The sequence below is a fragment of the Vipera ursinii genome (genome assembly GCF_947247035.1).
Source record: "Vipera ursinii genome assembly, chromosome: 2".
In the NCBI taxonomy this organism is placed as follows: domain Eukaryota; kingdom Metazoa; phylum Chordata; class Lepidosauria; order Squamata; family Viperidae; genus Vipera; species Vipera ursinii.
The window spans coordinates 174,914,627-174,927,530 of record NC_139513.1 but is presented as its reverse complement, the minus strand read 5'-3'; the positions used below and the strand labels follow the sequence as shown (position 1 = coordinate 174,927,530).

The 12,904-nt window shown below is 46.5% G+C and overlaps 1 protein-coding gene across 1 annotated transcript in view; it reads right to left on the bottom strand.

Annotated features, from left to right (window-relative positions):
* MAST1 (microtubule associated serine/threonine kinase 1) overlaps nucleotides 1-12,904 on the bottom strand; it is an 85,457-nt gene that overhangs the window by 967 nt on the left and 71,586 nt on the right. The window contains exons 14-27 of the mRNA XM_083356778.1: nucleotides 12,319-12,457; nucleotides 12,090-12,222; nucleotides 11,095-11,260; nucleotides 10,118-10,219; nucleotides 9,581-9,709; nucleotides 8,344-8,453; nucleotides 7,844-8,007; nucleotides 6,806-7,071; nucleotides 4,390-4,596; nucleotides 2,101-2,330; nucleotides 1,801-1,923; nucleotides 1,578-1,714; nucleotides 1,251-1,438; nucleotides 1-321 (exon numbers count right to left, since the gene is read on the bottom strand). The exon at nucleotides 1-321 is cut by the window's left edge and continues 967 nt beyond it. Of these exons, the coding sequence (XP_083212904.1) occupies nucleotides 1-321; nucleotides 1,251-1,438; nucleotides 1,578-1,714; nucleotides 1,801-1,923; nucleotides 2,101-2,330; nucleotides 4,390-4,596; nucleotides 6,806-7,071; nucleotides 7,844-8,007; nucleotides 8,344-8,453; nucleotides 9,581-9,709; nucleotides 10,118-10,219; nucleotides 11,095-11,260; nucleotides 12,090-12,222; nucleotides 12,319-12,457 (2,415 nt within the window). The remainder of the gene's footprint in view (nucleotides 322-1,250; nucleotides 1,439-1,577; nucleotides 1,715-1,800; nucleotides 1,924-2,100; nucleotides 2,331-4,389; nucleotides 4,597-6,805; nucleotides 7,072-7,843; nucleotides 8,008-8,343; nucleotides 8,454-9,580; nucleotides 9,710-10,117; nucleotides 10,220-11,094; nucleotides 11,261-12,089; nucleotides 12,223-12,318; nucleotides 12,458-12,904) is intronic.

Here is a 12,904-nt window from a genome sequence, read left to right as displayed (position 1 = left end):
GCGAACGAGGGGGCTCTGCGCTCTTGGGGCGTGGCCGCACCACTGGGGGTGAAGAATGAAGCTTTGCAGGAAAGCTCTGGGTGGTGTTGGAGCTGCCCACGGTATGGCCGGGAAGTGGTGGTGGTGAGGACTGTGTAGGCGAGGGCGTATGTGCCAGTGGTGAGAGGGGAATGTTTCCGGCTGACTTGCAACGGGCAGAACGATACTGGCGATGCAGTTTGGGAGATAGGCCGTGCAGAGTGCTGGGCCGCATGTGGTGGGACGTGGTGGCTGGTGAATTGGGCGTACTGGAGGCTGGGGAACTGCTCTGAGAGGAGGCCCCTACAAAGGGATAAAGAGAGGAAAGATGAGATGTACCACAGAGCACTCTCACTTGCCCCGTTGAATCAGGAGAGGTGCTGTGGGTTCCCCTGCAAGGAAAAGGCCTAGGGCTTCCATCTTACAGACACACATGAAGATTGACCAGGGCATGTTCTTCATGCAATTATTCACCCTTGCATTTTTATGCTGATCTAGATCAATGCTTCTTAAACTGGGGGTACTCTTGCCTTGCCTTTGGGGTAATGGAGCAATTTGTAATTGCTGGTTTGTGAGCCGAGGATCCAGTTTAGGACTGCCACTGCTGAGACACTTATGTAAAAGTCTGATTTTTGGGGGGGAGGGTAATGACATTATTTGAGACTGAGAAAAAGGGTACTAGACTCATAATTGAACCACACATAGTCTACTCCTGTTGCCTTTTGTGCCTGAACTTTAGAGGAATGCAACCATGGCCTAGATTTAAGGATCAGCAAGGATGATTTCATGTCATCTTGCAGGTGCCTGCCCCCACCCCTTTTTTATCTCTCTCTCTCTCAAACCTACTGACTATTAGTTGCACAGCATTAGGTGGAAGGACCACCATGGAGATTCCAACTTGGCAATAGAAAAGAGGGCTTTACAGAAATCCGGCTCTTTAGACACCGCTGACTTGCAAATGCTAGCGAATATAATCACTGGCCAATCCTAGAAATTATAGTTCAGCAATCTTTGTAATACTCATCTGAGCTAAAGAATATCACCCTTTTTATGAAAGTAAAGCTTGATGAAAAAAGAAGCCAGATGCCCCAGCTACTCTTCAGTCTTCTTCAGAGGCCAAGAAAAATATTCCCAGCATATAAGGGTGTCACAGTCTGTGGGAAACAGTTCTCATTGTCCTCCCTTCCCACCCAACCCTGCCATTAGCAACCATAGCTGTCCTAACCTCTTACCTAGGTACGCAGAGTCAGGAGTGGAGCGCAGGCTCTGGGTGGGTGAACGGGCACCCAAACCGTGGGTGGGTGAGCCAGGCAAACTATCACTGGAGGATAAGGAGCGATTCAAGGATGATAAGCTACGGCTGGTGTGCAGCAAATTTGACTGTTTGGTGATCTTGCGGAACAAGGAGCTGCGCTTCTTACTGCCAGAATGAAGAAATTACATTCAGCAGGGAATTACACTAGATGAACTCCCAAATCTCTGTGAACATAGAGGGGATCAAGCTATCCTTGATACACCTTGCTTGTTCCTGTACTTCCCATTCTCTCTGTGCAGCTCACCTCTCCTGCCCTTCTTTGCTGGTGCTCCTCTTGTTTCTTCTAGCCATTTTGGACTTGTAGCTGCTCTTGCGGGCTGGTCCAATCCGGATGGAAGTGTTCTCAAAGGGCGTAGTAGTCACCATCACCTTGTTTCCACTCTAAGGGAAAGAAAGGTAAGCTGGCTGTGGGACAGTAACAAAAACACAGTCAAAGACTCTCCAATGTCTTGCATACTTTTGCTTACCTTCAGGATGAGTTCCACCACCTCAGTGTGCACCAGACCATGCACTGGCTCTCCGTTGACATGAGTAATGAGGTCTCCTGCACACAGACCTGCTTCGTGGGCTGGACCCCCTTCCTCCACATGCTGCCAAGAAACAAGCCAAGAGAATGTCTCTCAAGGTTGCTACCTCCCATTGATTCATAGGACAATAGCTTCATTGTTGTGACAGGAGAATCCTTGCTGCTAATTTCTATCTCATCAGCTATATGGCTCTTTCCTGAGCATTCTCTTAAATCTTGCAAATACAGAATGTCTTCTTACCCAGACAATGTGATCCACACTATAGACATCGCTATCTCCCAGATACACACGGATGGCACGCAGGGTGAAGCCATACTTCTTGCCTGACCGTTGGATAGTGATTGGTGAGCGCAAGCTGCTGACAGCAGGAGAGTAGTCTCGGGATGGGGAGGAATCTCGGGACGAAGGATTAGAGGAGAGTGATCGGGGAGACATTGGGCTGGCCAGGGGTGAGCTGCTGTGCTGCTCCACTGAAAGGAGAGAGAGAAAAAAGAAAATTAAGAGGTTATAACGCAAGATGCTTTCCGTGGACACATGCTTTCCAAGCACACCACAGGGCTCTTTGCTTCCCTGCTGTAGTTAACTGGAGATCAGTTTCTTGTGGGGCTTGGCACCAGCCTAGCTTTAAAGGTAAAGGTAAAGGTTCCCCCGCACATTCGTGCTAGTCGTTTCCGACTCTAGGGGCCGGTGCTCATCTCCGTTTCATAGCCGAAGAGCCAGCGCTTGTCCGAGGACATCTCCGTGGTCATGTGGCCGGCATGACTAGACGCCAAAGGCGCACGGAGCGCTGTTACCTTCCCACCGTAGTGGTCCCTATTTTTCTACTTGCATTTTTACGTGCTTTCGAACTGCTAGGTGGGCAGAAGCTGGGACGAGTAACAGGCGCTCACTCTGCTACGCGGCACTCGGGATTCGACCCGCCAAACTGCCGACCTTCTGATCGACAAGCTCAGCGTCTTAACCCACTGAGCCACCGCGTCCCTCAGCCTAGCTTTACCCTCCTATTATTTTCTGCCAGCCCCCAGGGCACATTGACATAGGAATGATACAGAATTTAGAACACTTTGAGGGAGGAGGGGGGCTACTGGAGGACAGGTAACCTTAAGAGCTGGTCAGTAGAGGTGTCTAGTGAGACAGGGATAAGTGTTTGTGCAGGCTCCAGAGGTAAACAATATCCAGTAGAGATAGTCCTCGACTTATGACCATGGTGGAACCTGCCCATTACTGTTGCATGTTGCAATGGCCTGCAACAAGGTTCCATTTGCTGGTGTAGTTTGTGGAGCCTCCTTAAAAAAATAGACACCCCCCCCTTGCAGTCTTGCGAGGAGTACTATTTGCTTGCAGAATAGCATAGAGAAAGCTGAGCTGAGCTTTGCATTGACTGGGCTCTTCTGTGTGCTGGTCACTTCTGCTAACTGGCTTTAGGTTTCCTAAAGGCCGAGTGGCCGTCTTGGGAACAGCCTTGCAGGGACCCAGTGGGATGGGTGAGGGAGATAGTGGGGTATCCCTGTGGTTGATCGTAAGGATAAACAATGGTGAGGGCACTGCAGCAGCAGTAACTTTGAAAGCAGCTCATAAGTATCTTGGGGGGGGGGACGGAAAGGAATCTGTCATAACTTTGAATGGTCATTAAGCAGCCAGTCATAAGTCGAGGATTACTTGCATGTGTTTTTCTAGCTGGAAAGGGAAATGTTTCCCCAAGTAATGCATCATTGGGATATTTTGGGTCACTCTCAAGTAGATAGTATTAACCACTGACACATACAGGCAACTACAAGGGCTGCGTGTATGGTGCATTTTCAAGCTGCACATAGGCTACCCTGGCACAAAATTCGGCCTTCCAATTTCTAGCCGTTGATGACTAGATACAACCGAATGTGCACCAAGTGAGATCTTAGTGGGTATCACTGAATTCAGATTCTTGGTACCGGTCAGGTGAGGAGGTTTTGGGTGCCTCCCCCTAGCTTATTTACCTCTTCTCATACGTAACAGAAGCAGAGGATTTGAACAGAAATATCAGCCATGCAAAGAACATTCTACCAAGCAAATCTGCTTCATTTACATAAACCCTACAAAAAGTTGCAGCATCCCACTTCTACTGTGACAGGCTTTTTGCAGAATACACACAGCCCAGCAACTACACTAGAAGAACCAAAGGGCGGGTTGGGTGGGTGGGTGGGTGGGTGGAATAGATCATGCAAAGCCACAAGACAAACATTTTGGGGACTCTACTGAAGACAAATTCGGTATCGATTCCTATTAGAGTGGGGGAGAGAGAATCCCTGTACCAAGGAAATGGGGAATCTAGAGGAGTTCAGTGTTCAGGAGGATGAAGGGAACACAGCGCAAGAGGGGAGGGTCTTAGGCCAGTGGTCTGTGTGGTGCATAGCCTGGTGGGGCAAAGACAGACGGTGACTGGAGGGTGTTAAGTGAGTGTGGGCGGGTCAGGCTCAAAGGAGGATGCCATTTCTAGGGGTCTGGGTGTTGTGTGTGGGGGGGGAGGGATGAAGAGGAGGAGGAGGGGCGTACCTGTGGGGATTATGACCGACAATGCAGTAGCTGAGGCAGATTTGATGACCTTGCCCCCTGTGCGGGAGCTGCGCTTCTCAGCCGTGGCGGTGTCCCCTGAGAGCTGTTGGTGCCGGGCCCGACGCAGCACCAAGTCATTGGTAGCTCTGGGGGCAGATGGGTCCAGCTCTTTGGGGGGCTGTAGCTCACCCGCTTTTGATTTATCGCCTATTGGGGAGGGGAGAGAGAGGGATGATGACTCAAGCCCTAGATCACAGGACCACACTCAGGGACCCCCACCTCCAAGCAAGAGCCACAGGACACCACCACATGAACTGCCCACCATCCCCACCATCCCCCCAGAGGGCATTGTGAGCACTACCGATCCACCTCTGTTCTTTGAAGGACTGTTGGCAAATAAACCATAATGCTGCTCATCAAACCCTTCCCACAACAATAGCCTCCATCAATCTGGTGCTGTCCATGAATTGTTTCAGAACTCCCAGCCAGCATCATCAAAGCGTTCTGGGAAATATAATGCAGCAGGTAGCAGGATTCAATACGAAGTTGAGATTATGATATGAGTGTGCATGTGCCTGATTGTGTGCATGTACACCGAGGCCTTCTCTGCGTTCTCATGTAACCTGAAAGGCTTAAGCTTAGGTTTCTAGTCCACGTACTAATAGGAGTGTCATGAAAAGGAATGACAAATGATGGCTGACCCTTTAAACGTTGAAACGCGCTTGTCTTGTCATTGCTATTGCTAAACTCCCAAGAATGCTCTTCATGAGCAGTACAGTCTCGTGGTCTGAAAGAAGGGGATGTTGCACAAACTAGGTTGCCACAGAGTCCAAGCTGTGCAGTTAGATTCTTGGGCTGCTAAACTCCTAGAAACCTTGCCTTTTTCGCTGGCCTCTTAGATAGCATGCCAAGGGATGGAATGGGTCCTGTTTATCCCGCTTGGGACTCGATAAAATCACCAAGGATCTTATGAAGTGGTTTGTGCCTCACAACTGGCTCGGTTCCACGAAGATCAGAACCATCTCTATATCGGTTCTCAGGACATTCGTAAAGCAGAGCTGGAGTTTAATAGGTTGGGAAATCCCAGCTTGCAACCTACCCTTCAGGGGTTTCCAAATTCAGAACAGTAAGTAATGGCAGCTTCCATCATGTTTGGAGGTACCAAACACTTACAATTCAGCAGTCTATTGCTGTAGTATAGAGGAACCAGGGGAGGAATCAAAAGCCAAGCACAATGGGGAGCAGACTTCCTGTTCAGACAGGAGGCACTGTGCAGTTTCTTACTAAGCATGTCTCCTAGTTCTCTTTTCCACATTAAGCCATACCTTTCTTAGCAGCACTTGACGATAACATGTAGTCCCAACCTTTTGTTTATGATACAAAACTCAACTATGCAAAATAAATGCCATTATACTAAAAATAAAATGGTTTGGGAAGGGTACAAGTCCCTAAAACTAAATCACAAATACATTATCTGCTAAAGGGAAATAAGCATGACTGTGGAAAAATAAAATAAAACGGGTGTAGGAGCATTGCCGTAAGGAAGGGACACTGTCTTTTTAAGGCTGCTAATATGAAGAGGGCACTCTCTTACTTCTGCAGAAGTAAGGCAGCATGAAAGCTTTCACACATACACAAATATGCAATCGGAAAAGGATCAGTTGTGTCACTCGGTGCCACTAAAGTTTGAAGGCATTATCCAATTAAGCCATCCCTCTCAAAAGTAAAGTGAAGCGAGGGTCTTAAAGCATTCAAAATCTTCCATCTCTGGGTGTACGTGTGCATGTGAGCACAATTTCTGCCTTAGGCATCACAATAACAGGCCAAATTTAATATCCATTGCCACTATTCTGATAACATTGCTCGAACATGCACTGCTTGCAACAGCTGTGCTACCAGGGAGTGGGAGGTAGGGCAAAAATATGCATCTTCTCAAGCCAAACCTGCAGCAGGCATTTTGGAAAATTACTCTTTCCTCCAAACAGGTGCCTATGCTTGGGAACAAATCGTTGAATCCCCACACCTGCTGGCATCTGGGCGTTCAGGTTGTAGTATCTACTGGAAAGATTACCAGACTCTGAATAGACATTTCAGGTAAATACTGAAATGAAACCCGGGGGCTTGGAAACAGTCAAAGGTGACTCAAGTTACACTACCCAGGTGCTGTGCTATCCAGTACGTCCAGGGAAATGAGATCACTTTGACCAAGAATGCTACTCCTCCCTAGAGATTGGAAGGGCGAGGGATTTGTGGCCCAGAGGTGAAAAGAATGATGACGGACCAAAAACTGTTTTAAGCCAAATGCAGAGGTCCTGCAACAAATGTAGGAAACCACTGACTGTGGCTACTTTGCTTAGCCTATCCAAGTCACCGGTTTTTGCAAACGGCTACCTACCTTGCCATAGTCTGTACTCACCTGCTTCAGTCTCCACAGGAGCCGGACACTGTGCAACATCTCCTGCTCCCTCATTGGTCTCCTTGCCTTCAGACTGAGGGGTGGATCCCACAGACCCATTTTCTGCAGGAGCCTTCGGTGGTCCCTTGCCAGGTATCTCGTTGTCACTTTCCAATGGCACAGCAAAACGGCTGGTGTCCATCAGTGCTGAGAAACGCCGGCGGGCTCCCAGTGGGGGACTCGAATCACTCTCAGTGTATGATGACTCCGAGGCTGAGAGTTGCTTCCTGTAGGACAGAAGTGAGCAAACCGGCTTATCCTGGCTACGTTTGGGCCAAAGCTTGTTGTGAAAAATTCTGGCAGGGTTAACTGAAGTCCACAAGTTTTGTCAGGATGGGTTCACTGAATCTTAATTTGGTTCTGCCTTAGTCAATGGTAACAAATTGTAATCAATGAGGCTCAGACTGAGTCCGTGAACTCTCCTCCTCCTCCTTCTTTTTGGCTGTTTTGCATCTTCAGAATTAATACCGTGTGAATAAACAAGACCTTTTAAAATGACCTTCCCGCTTAATAAACAAATGTAATTTTTATTACATTTTATCATTAGTTTTTTTCTTCTTGAAAAGTCATCTAGGTTTCATTGGGACGGATAGTTTCAATTCCTATTAGTCAAAACACATTTTGACTGAGTTCTTTTTACTTTTCAGTCAATTTTGTTTTGAAATAAGAAAACATGTACAAATGAAAAGCAACACCTTTCGCACCCCTCACGTTCTCTCCCTCTCTTACACACACATAGAAACCAAGCTGATGCTGATTATGCTAGATATATGATCCCTTTTCTCAGCGCCAAAAGTGTTAGTTTCCACTGCCGCATCATCAAGGATATGAATGCTCAGAAAGAGACCTATCATCCCTTGTTGCTGAGTAGCAACAGCAGCTCACCAATCTTCCCAAGGAGCCCCCCCAAATCTTCTGTCTCCCCAGCCGGTCCCTAAATATAATCCTCCTGGCCTGGGAGAGGGACAGTCACTGCAGAACAACCCAGGGGAGACTCACATTTCTGGAGAGCTGGTGCGCCAGTTCTTGTCCCGAAAGGTGAAGCTGCCAAGGCTTTCCCGTTTGCTAAGCCTGTCGTCCTTGTGCTTGTTGCTCTGGTCCCGCGTGGTGACACCTGGAGTCTTTTGCTCGTGCTGGGACAGGTGCTCCATGCTGCTGTACACCTGGAGTAATGGGATGAAGGAGAAGAAGAAGAAAGAGATGGGCTGAGCCAATCTAATGAGAAATATTAGTGGAAAACATAGGATACGATCCAGTCACAATCGTATTCAAATTCAGCTCCATTCCCAAGATAGGAATAAAAACCGTCTCCCCAACACAAGAAATAATGATGGGCCTTCAAACCCTCCTGTTGGCCAATTCTGCCACTTCCCAGTCTTTCATGCCTAAGGGAGTCAGGGCCTCCTGGTTTTTTGTCCCAATCCTACATTGTCAAGACCTCAGGAAGAACTGCAGTAAGTAAGTAAGTAAGTAAGTAAGTAAGTAAGTAAGGGCTTTACCTTGCTGAATCTGGGAGAACAAGATGAAAACTGGCGTATCTCCACTGGTTCATCTTCAGTCGTATCTTCGTCATCATAGGAATTAATGTGGTGGTAACGATCAGAGCGGGCTAAAATGAGAAAGAAGAGCTCATGAGGCTCACAGAAGCCCAGGTAGGGTAATGTCTTGGACTTAGTCCAATAATTTTGCTTTCCTGTGCCTACTACTTAAGTGGCCTTAGGTAAACAAAGTCTCTGCACCCATGTGTCTAGAAACAGTTCCCTTTTAATGGCTCATAACCGACTGGACTACAAGAACAATAAAAGTAATATTTCTCCTGTTGGAATTTCAGAGATCTTGTTTTCACAAGACAGTCAGCATCAAATATCAGACAGAGTAGATAGATATTCTTTAAAACTTTTTCAGGAATAGAGGCAGTGTCTTTTCAGTGCCAGAACCTTGACTCAGCGCTGTCACTGACTGCAAGTTGCCGTCTAGGAAAGAATCTTTCAAAATTAACAACTTTTACAGGTAGTCCTTGACTTGAACAGTTGCTTAACAACTGTTTAAAGTTACAACAGACTCAAAAAAAAAGTTACAACTGCTACACTATTCCCATGATCATGGGATCAGATTTCAGGCACTTGGCAATGGCTCACATTTACGACCAGTCGTATGATCATGTTTTCTGATCTTTTATTGCTGCTTTTTGACAAAAACTGCCTATTGGATAAGCCAATTTGGCTTGGTGACCACGTGATTCATTTAATGATCATTGTAAAAATGGTCATAAAATGGAGTCCGGTCATGTAGCAACTCACCTTATGATTGCAATGACTTATGAGTAAAATTCTGGACCCGTTTGTGGTTGTAAGTCAAGGACTGTTGGTTGGGGATTCTGAGAGTTGAAGTCCAGACATCGTAACGTTGCCAAGGTGAAGAAACCACCGTTTTCCAGTCTTTCCTGGAAATATTAGGCAGCTATTCTGCTTGGCAAACAAGAATCCTTCCACTAAGCTGCATAGCCTTCCCCCCACCCCCCGCTGGTTGTGGTCCTTATGAATATTACTCATCCATAGCTGCTACTGTATCAAGAGAGGAAACAAAATCACAAAAATATGGGGGTTCTTTCTATAAAAGCAAGGCGAGTGATCCTGATTCAAAGGTGTATGGTCAGGGATAGCTGGTTAACTGTCTTCAGCCAAGTTCAAATTATCAACCAAAATATTCAGGTTCAGGGAGGGAGAGAAAGTTAACACTTGCTGTCAAAATAGCTGGTGTCTTCCTCAGATTCCAGATGAGGGATGAACTCTGCTTTCTGCCTCAGAAGCCCATTCCAATCTAGTTCTTTGAAAAATGCATGCTGTTTCACTTCATAGGCGCCACCTACATAAAAGAAGGAAAACAAGGTTTTGCTGTCCCCTGCTGGACAAGATCAAAAATCACCCTAAAGAATGAGCCAAGCAGTTACCCTAGTGCCAGGGGTAGGCAACCTTGGCTCTTTTATGACTCGTGGACTTCAACTCAGGAATTCTGGGAGTTCAAGTCCACGAGTCATAAAAGAGCCAAGGTTGCCTACCCCTGCCCTAGTGCTTAGCTAAGAAATCTGGATCCTGTGCCAGAGATAGTTTGTGGAGAGAAAGGATGGTGGAACTGGGAATGCTTGCTATGGCCACAGTTGGTTGACCCTTTGATGCTCAAGGCGGTAACATTTCAGAGGGAAGGGAAGAACCTCTCTCCTTATGAGTGGGAAGGGTGTACCCACCACTCATTCGCTCTCTTGTCTGGCCTTACCTGCTCCCAGGCGGAGAAGAGGATTGGTTTGCAGGAGGCAAGAGATCAGATGCTGAGCATCTGAGGGGAGTGCCTCCTCTCCTTCTGGCCACAGGATGTCATCTGAAAGCAAGGAAATAAAGACAGGCTGTTGCAATCCAATGGTGACACTTGGGAAAGCAGATCAGGTCAAAGAGGCTCCAAAATAGGGAGGGGGGGATTGTAAAAATAGCTCCTCCTACTAAAGCTGCAACACATGATGTAATTTATGTTTATACGACAGCAGGAGCTGCATCTCAAACGTTGGTGTCTACACAATGCTTCACTCACAATTTCATGATGCTTTTTCACCCCCCCATTCCATTGCTTTATCTAAAGGAAAAGCCTCCTTTGAGGACCTGTGGCTTCGTGGAAATGCCCATGCTGTCTTCTGAGCAAAAGCAAAGTCCTCTACTTTCCCCCTTTTTTGACTTGTCAGTTTCGTTTAAAATCCACCTAAGGATTGCCTGGCCTCCCATTCAAGTACTCACCAGCACTGACCCTGTTTAACTTTTCACCAGCCAAGCATGTATGCTGGATGCTGCAAGCTGGGAAGAAATTCTAAAGCCAGTAACCAATGAGCCCCTAAGACAGACATGTCAAACACAAGGCCCGGGGGCCGGATCCGGCCCGTGAAGTGGTTTCATGCGGCCCGCAAAGCCATCCTGGAAACAGTGAGGGAACGGCCCCCACTGCCTTGGCCCTGGCCCAGAGACCCTCCTTCTGCCAGAGACCCTCAGATCTGTCCCACTCCTGCCCAGGCCCCCATAGGCACCCTTGATGCGAACGATGTGGAGCTGGCCACGCCCACCCAGTAGGCCATACACACTCTAGCCACGCCTACCCAGTAGGCCACGCCCACCCAGCCCCCTGAGGGCAACCGCAATGCTGATGCGGCCCTCAATGAAATTGAGTTTGACACCCCTGCCCTAAGAGAAGCAACACTTGCCCCTACGTACCAGTGATGACCTGGCCAAAGAGCTCTTCGGGAGTGTCTCCAAAGAATGGTACACAGCCCACCAGGAATTCATAGAGGATGATGCCCATGGCCCACCAGTCCACTGGCTTCCCGTAACCTTGGCGAAGGATCACCTCGGGGGCAATGTATTCGGGGGTTCCACACACCTGTTAAGATACTTGTCTTTATTCAGCTGTCGGAAATACTGATCCACTGAGTGCCAGGTATCTCAAGATTTGCAGTGCATACAGTTAATTGGTTCAATTAAATATGGGAAGCACTATAATTTTCTCTCTTACATATAACACAATTTGAGATTTTTTTTTTCTCCTAAGTACAGAGGCACTGATCCGTTAACATGAAGCGGTAAACAAAGATTTTCTTTGACCGTTAAAAAGTCAGTGCGCGAAATAGTTTGATTTAAAATTCCCAACAGATATTAAAAAAATGAAAAAGATAGCTGTCAGTTGTAATATCATTTTGTATTATCTTGTATTTTGTCCTCCTAGACATCATTCAAATGGCATAAGGACTGTGTAATACTTTGTAACTTTTTTCTATTACTGTATTTCAGTTGAAAGTACATTATCTCAGAGCGGGAATAAAAAAAAATCCAGAATGGAAAATCTACTAGATTTATAGATATATTCATTGATTCAGCATGGCCTAGAAACCAGGAGACTGTGAGTTCTAGCCCCATCTTAGGTATCAAAGCCACCTGGGTGACTTTGGGCCAGTCATTCTCTTTCAGACCAACCCACCTTGCAGGATTGTTCTGGTGGAGAACATAGGAGGAGAAAGGAATATTAGGTATATTTGCCATCTTGAGTTACTACTAACAATGGGATAAAAATCAAATAAATCAATAATAAAATAGCTCATCACTTTTCTCATGCAATTTTTCTGAATTCAGCTTTAGCTTTCTGAATATCTGCCTTTTTCACATTTAATATGTGTGCAGCACCCCTTTACAAATGGATTTAATCAGGGTTCCACCTGTTTATCTAGAAACTCCCTGGCGTCCTTCTCAATATGACCCTCGTACAAGTTTGTGGTAAGGCTCATCAACCCCATCTTGGAAAGACCAAAGTCTGTCAACTTGATATGTCCCATGGAAGTGATAAGTAGGCTGTGGAGAAAGCAGAGGGATAAAACATCAGAGAGAACCAACCGCAGCCACTTCCTAAACACAACTAAAGACAGGCCTTGTCTTTTAACTTCATACTTGTCAGGCTTGAGGTCACGATGGACGATGCCATAGTTATGCAGGTACTCCAGGGCCAGGACAGTCTCAGCAAAGTACATGCGGGCCATTTCTACAGGCAGAGCCCCAATATTCTTCAACAGTGTTGCACAATCCCCACCTGCTAGGAGGAAGGTGAAATGGTTAGGAAGATGGCTAGGATGTTGTTCTGTTTAGACTATGACTCTCTCCAGTTCTTTGACTGAAACTTGCAGTCGCGAGAATATAAGAACTGTGATTCTGGAGACTTATAGGAAACCCACAAACAAAAACATATTGCAATCAGATGTTATCTAAAAATGGGAGATAACAGTCTAGGTCAGAAGGCCTGCTAAGCCAGAATTTGCAGGGGGTGTGTGTGTTATTATTATGGTAAATCAAAATTCTGGGCTCATAGCAATATGGTAAGTAGATGCTGTTAGCCTTATTCTCCATGAATTTGACCAATTACAACCTATCAACAAGTTTACCTTCCTTCCTACCTAAAAAAAAATGGTAACATTTTACAAATTTATGTGTTATCCGTTCCTGTATATTTCTGGGTGGCAAAAAGTCCACCGTCAAGAGC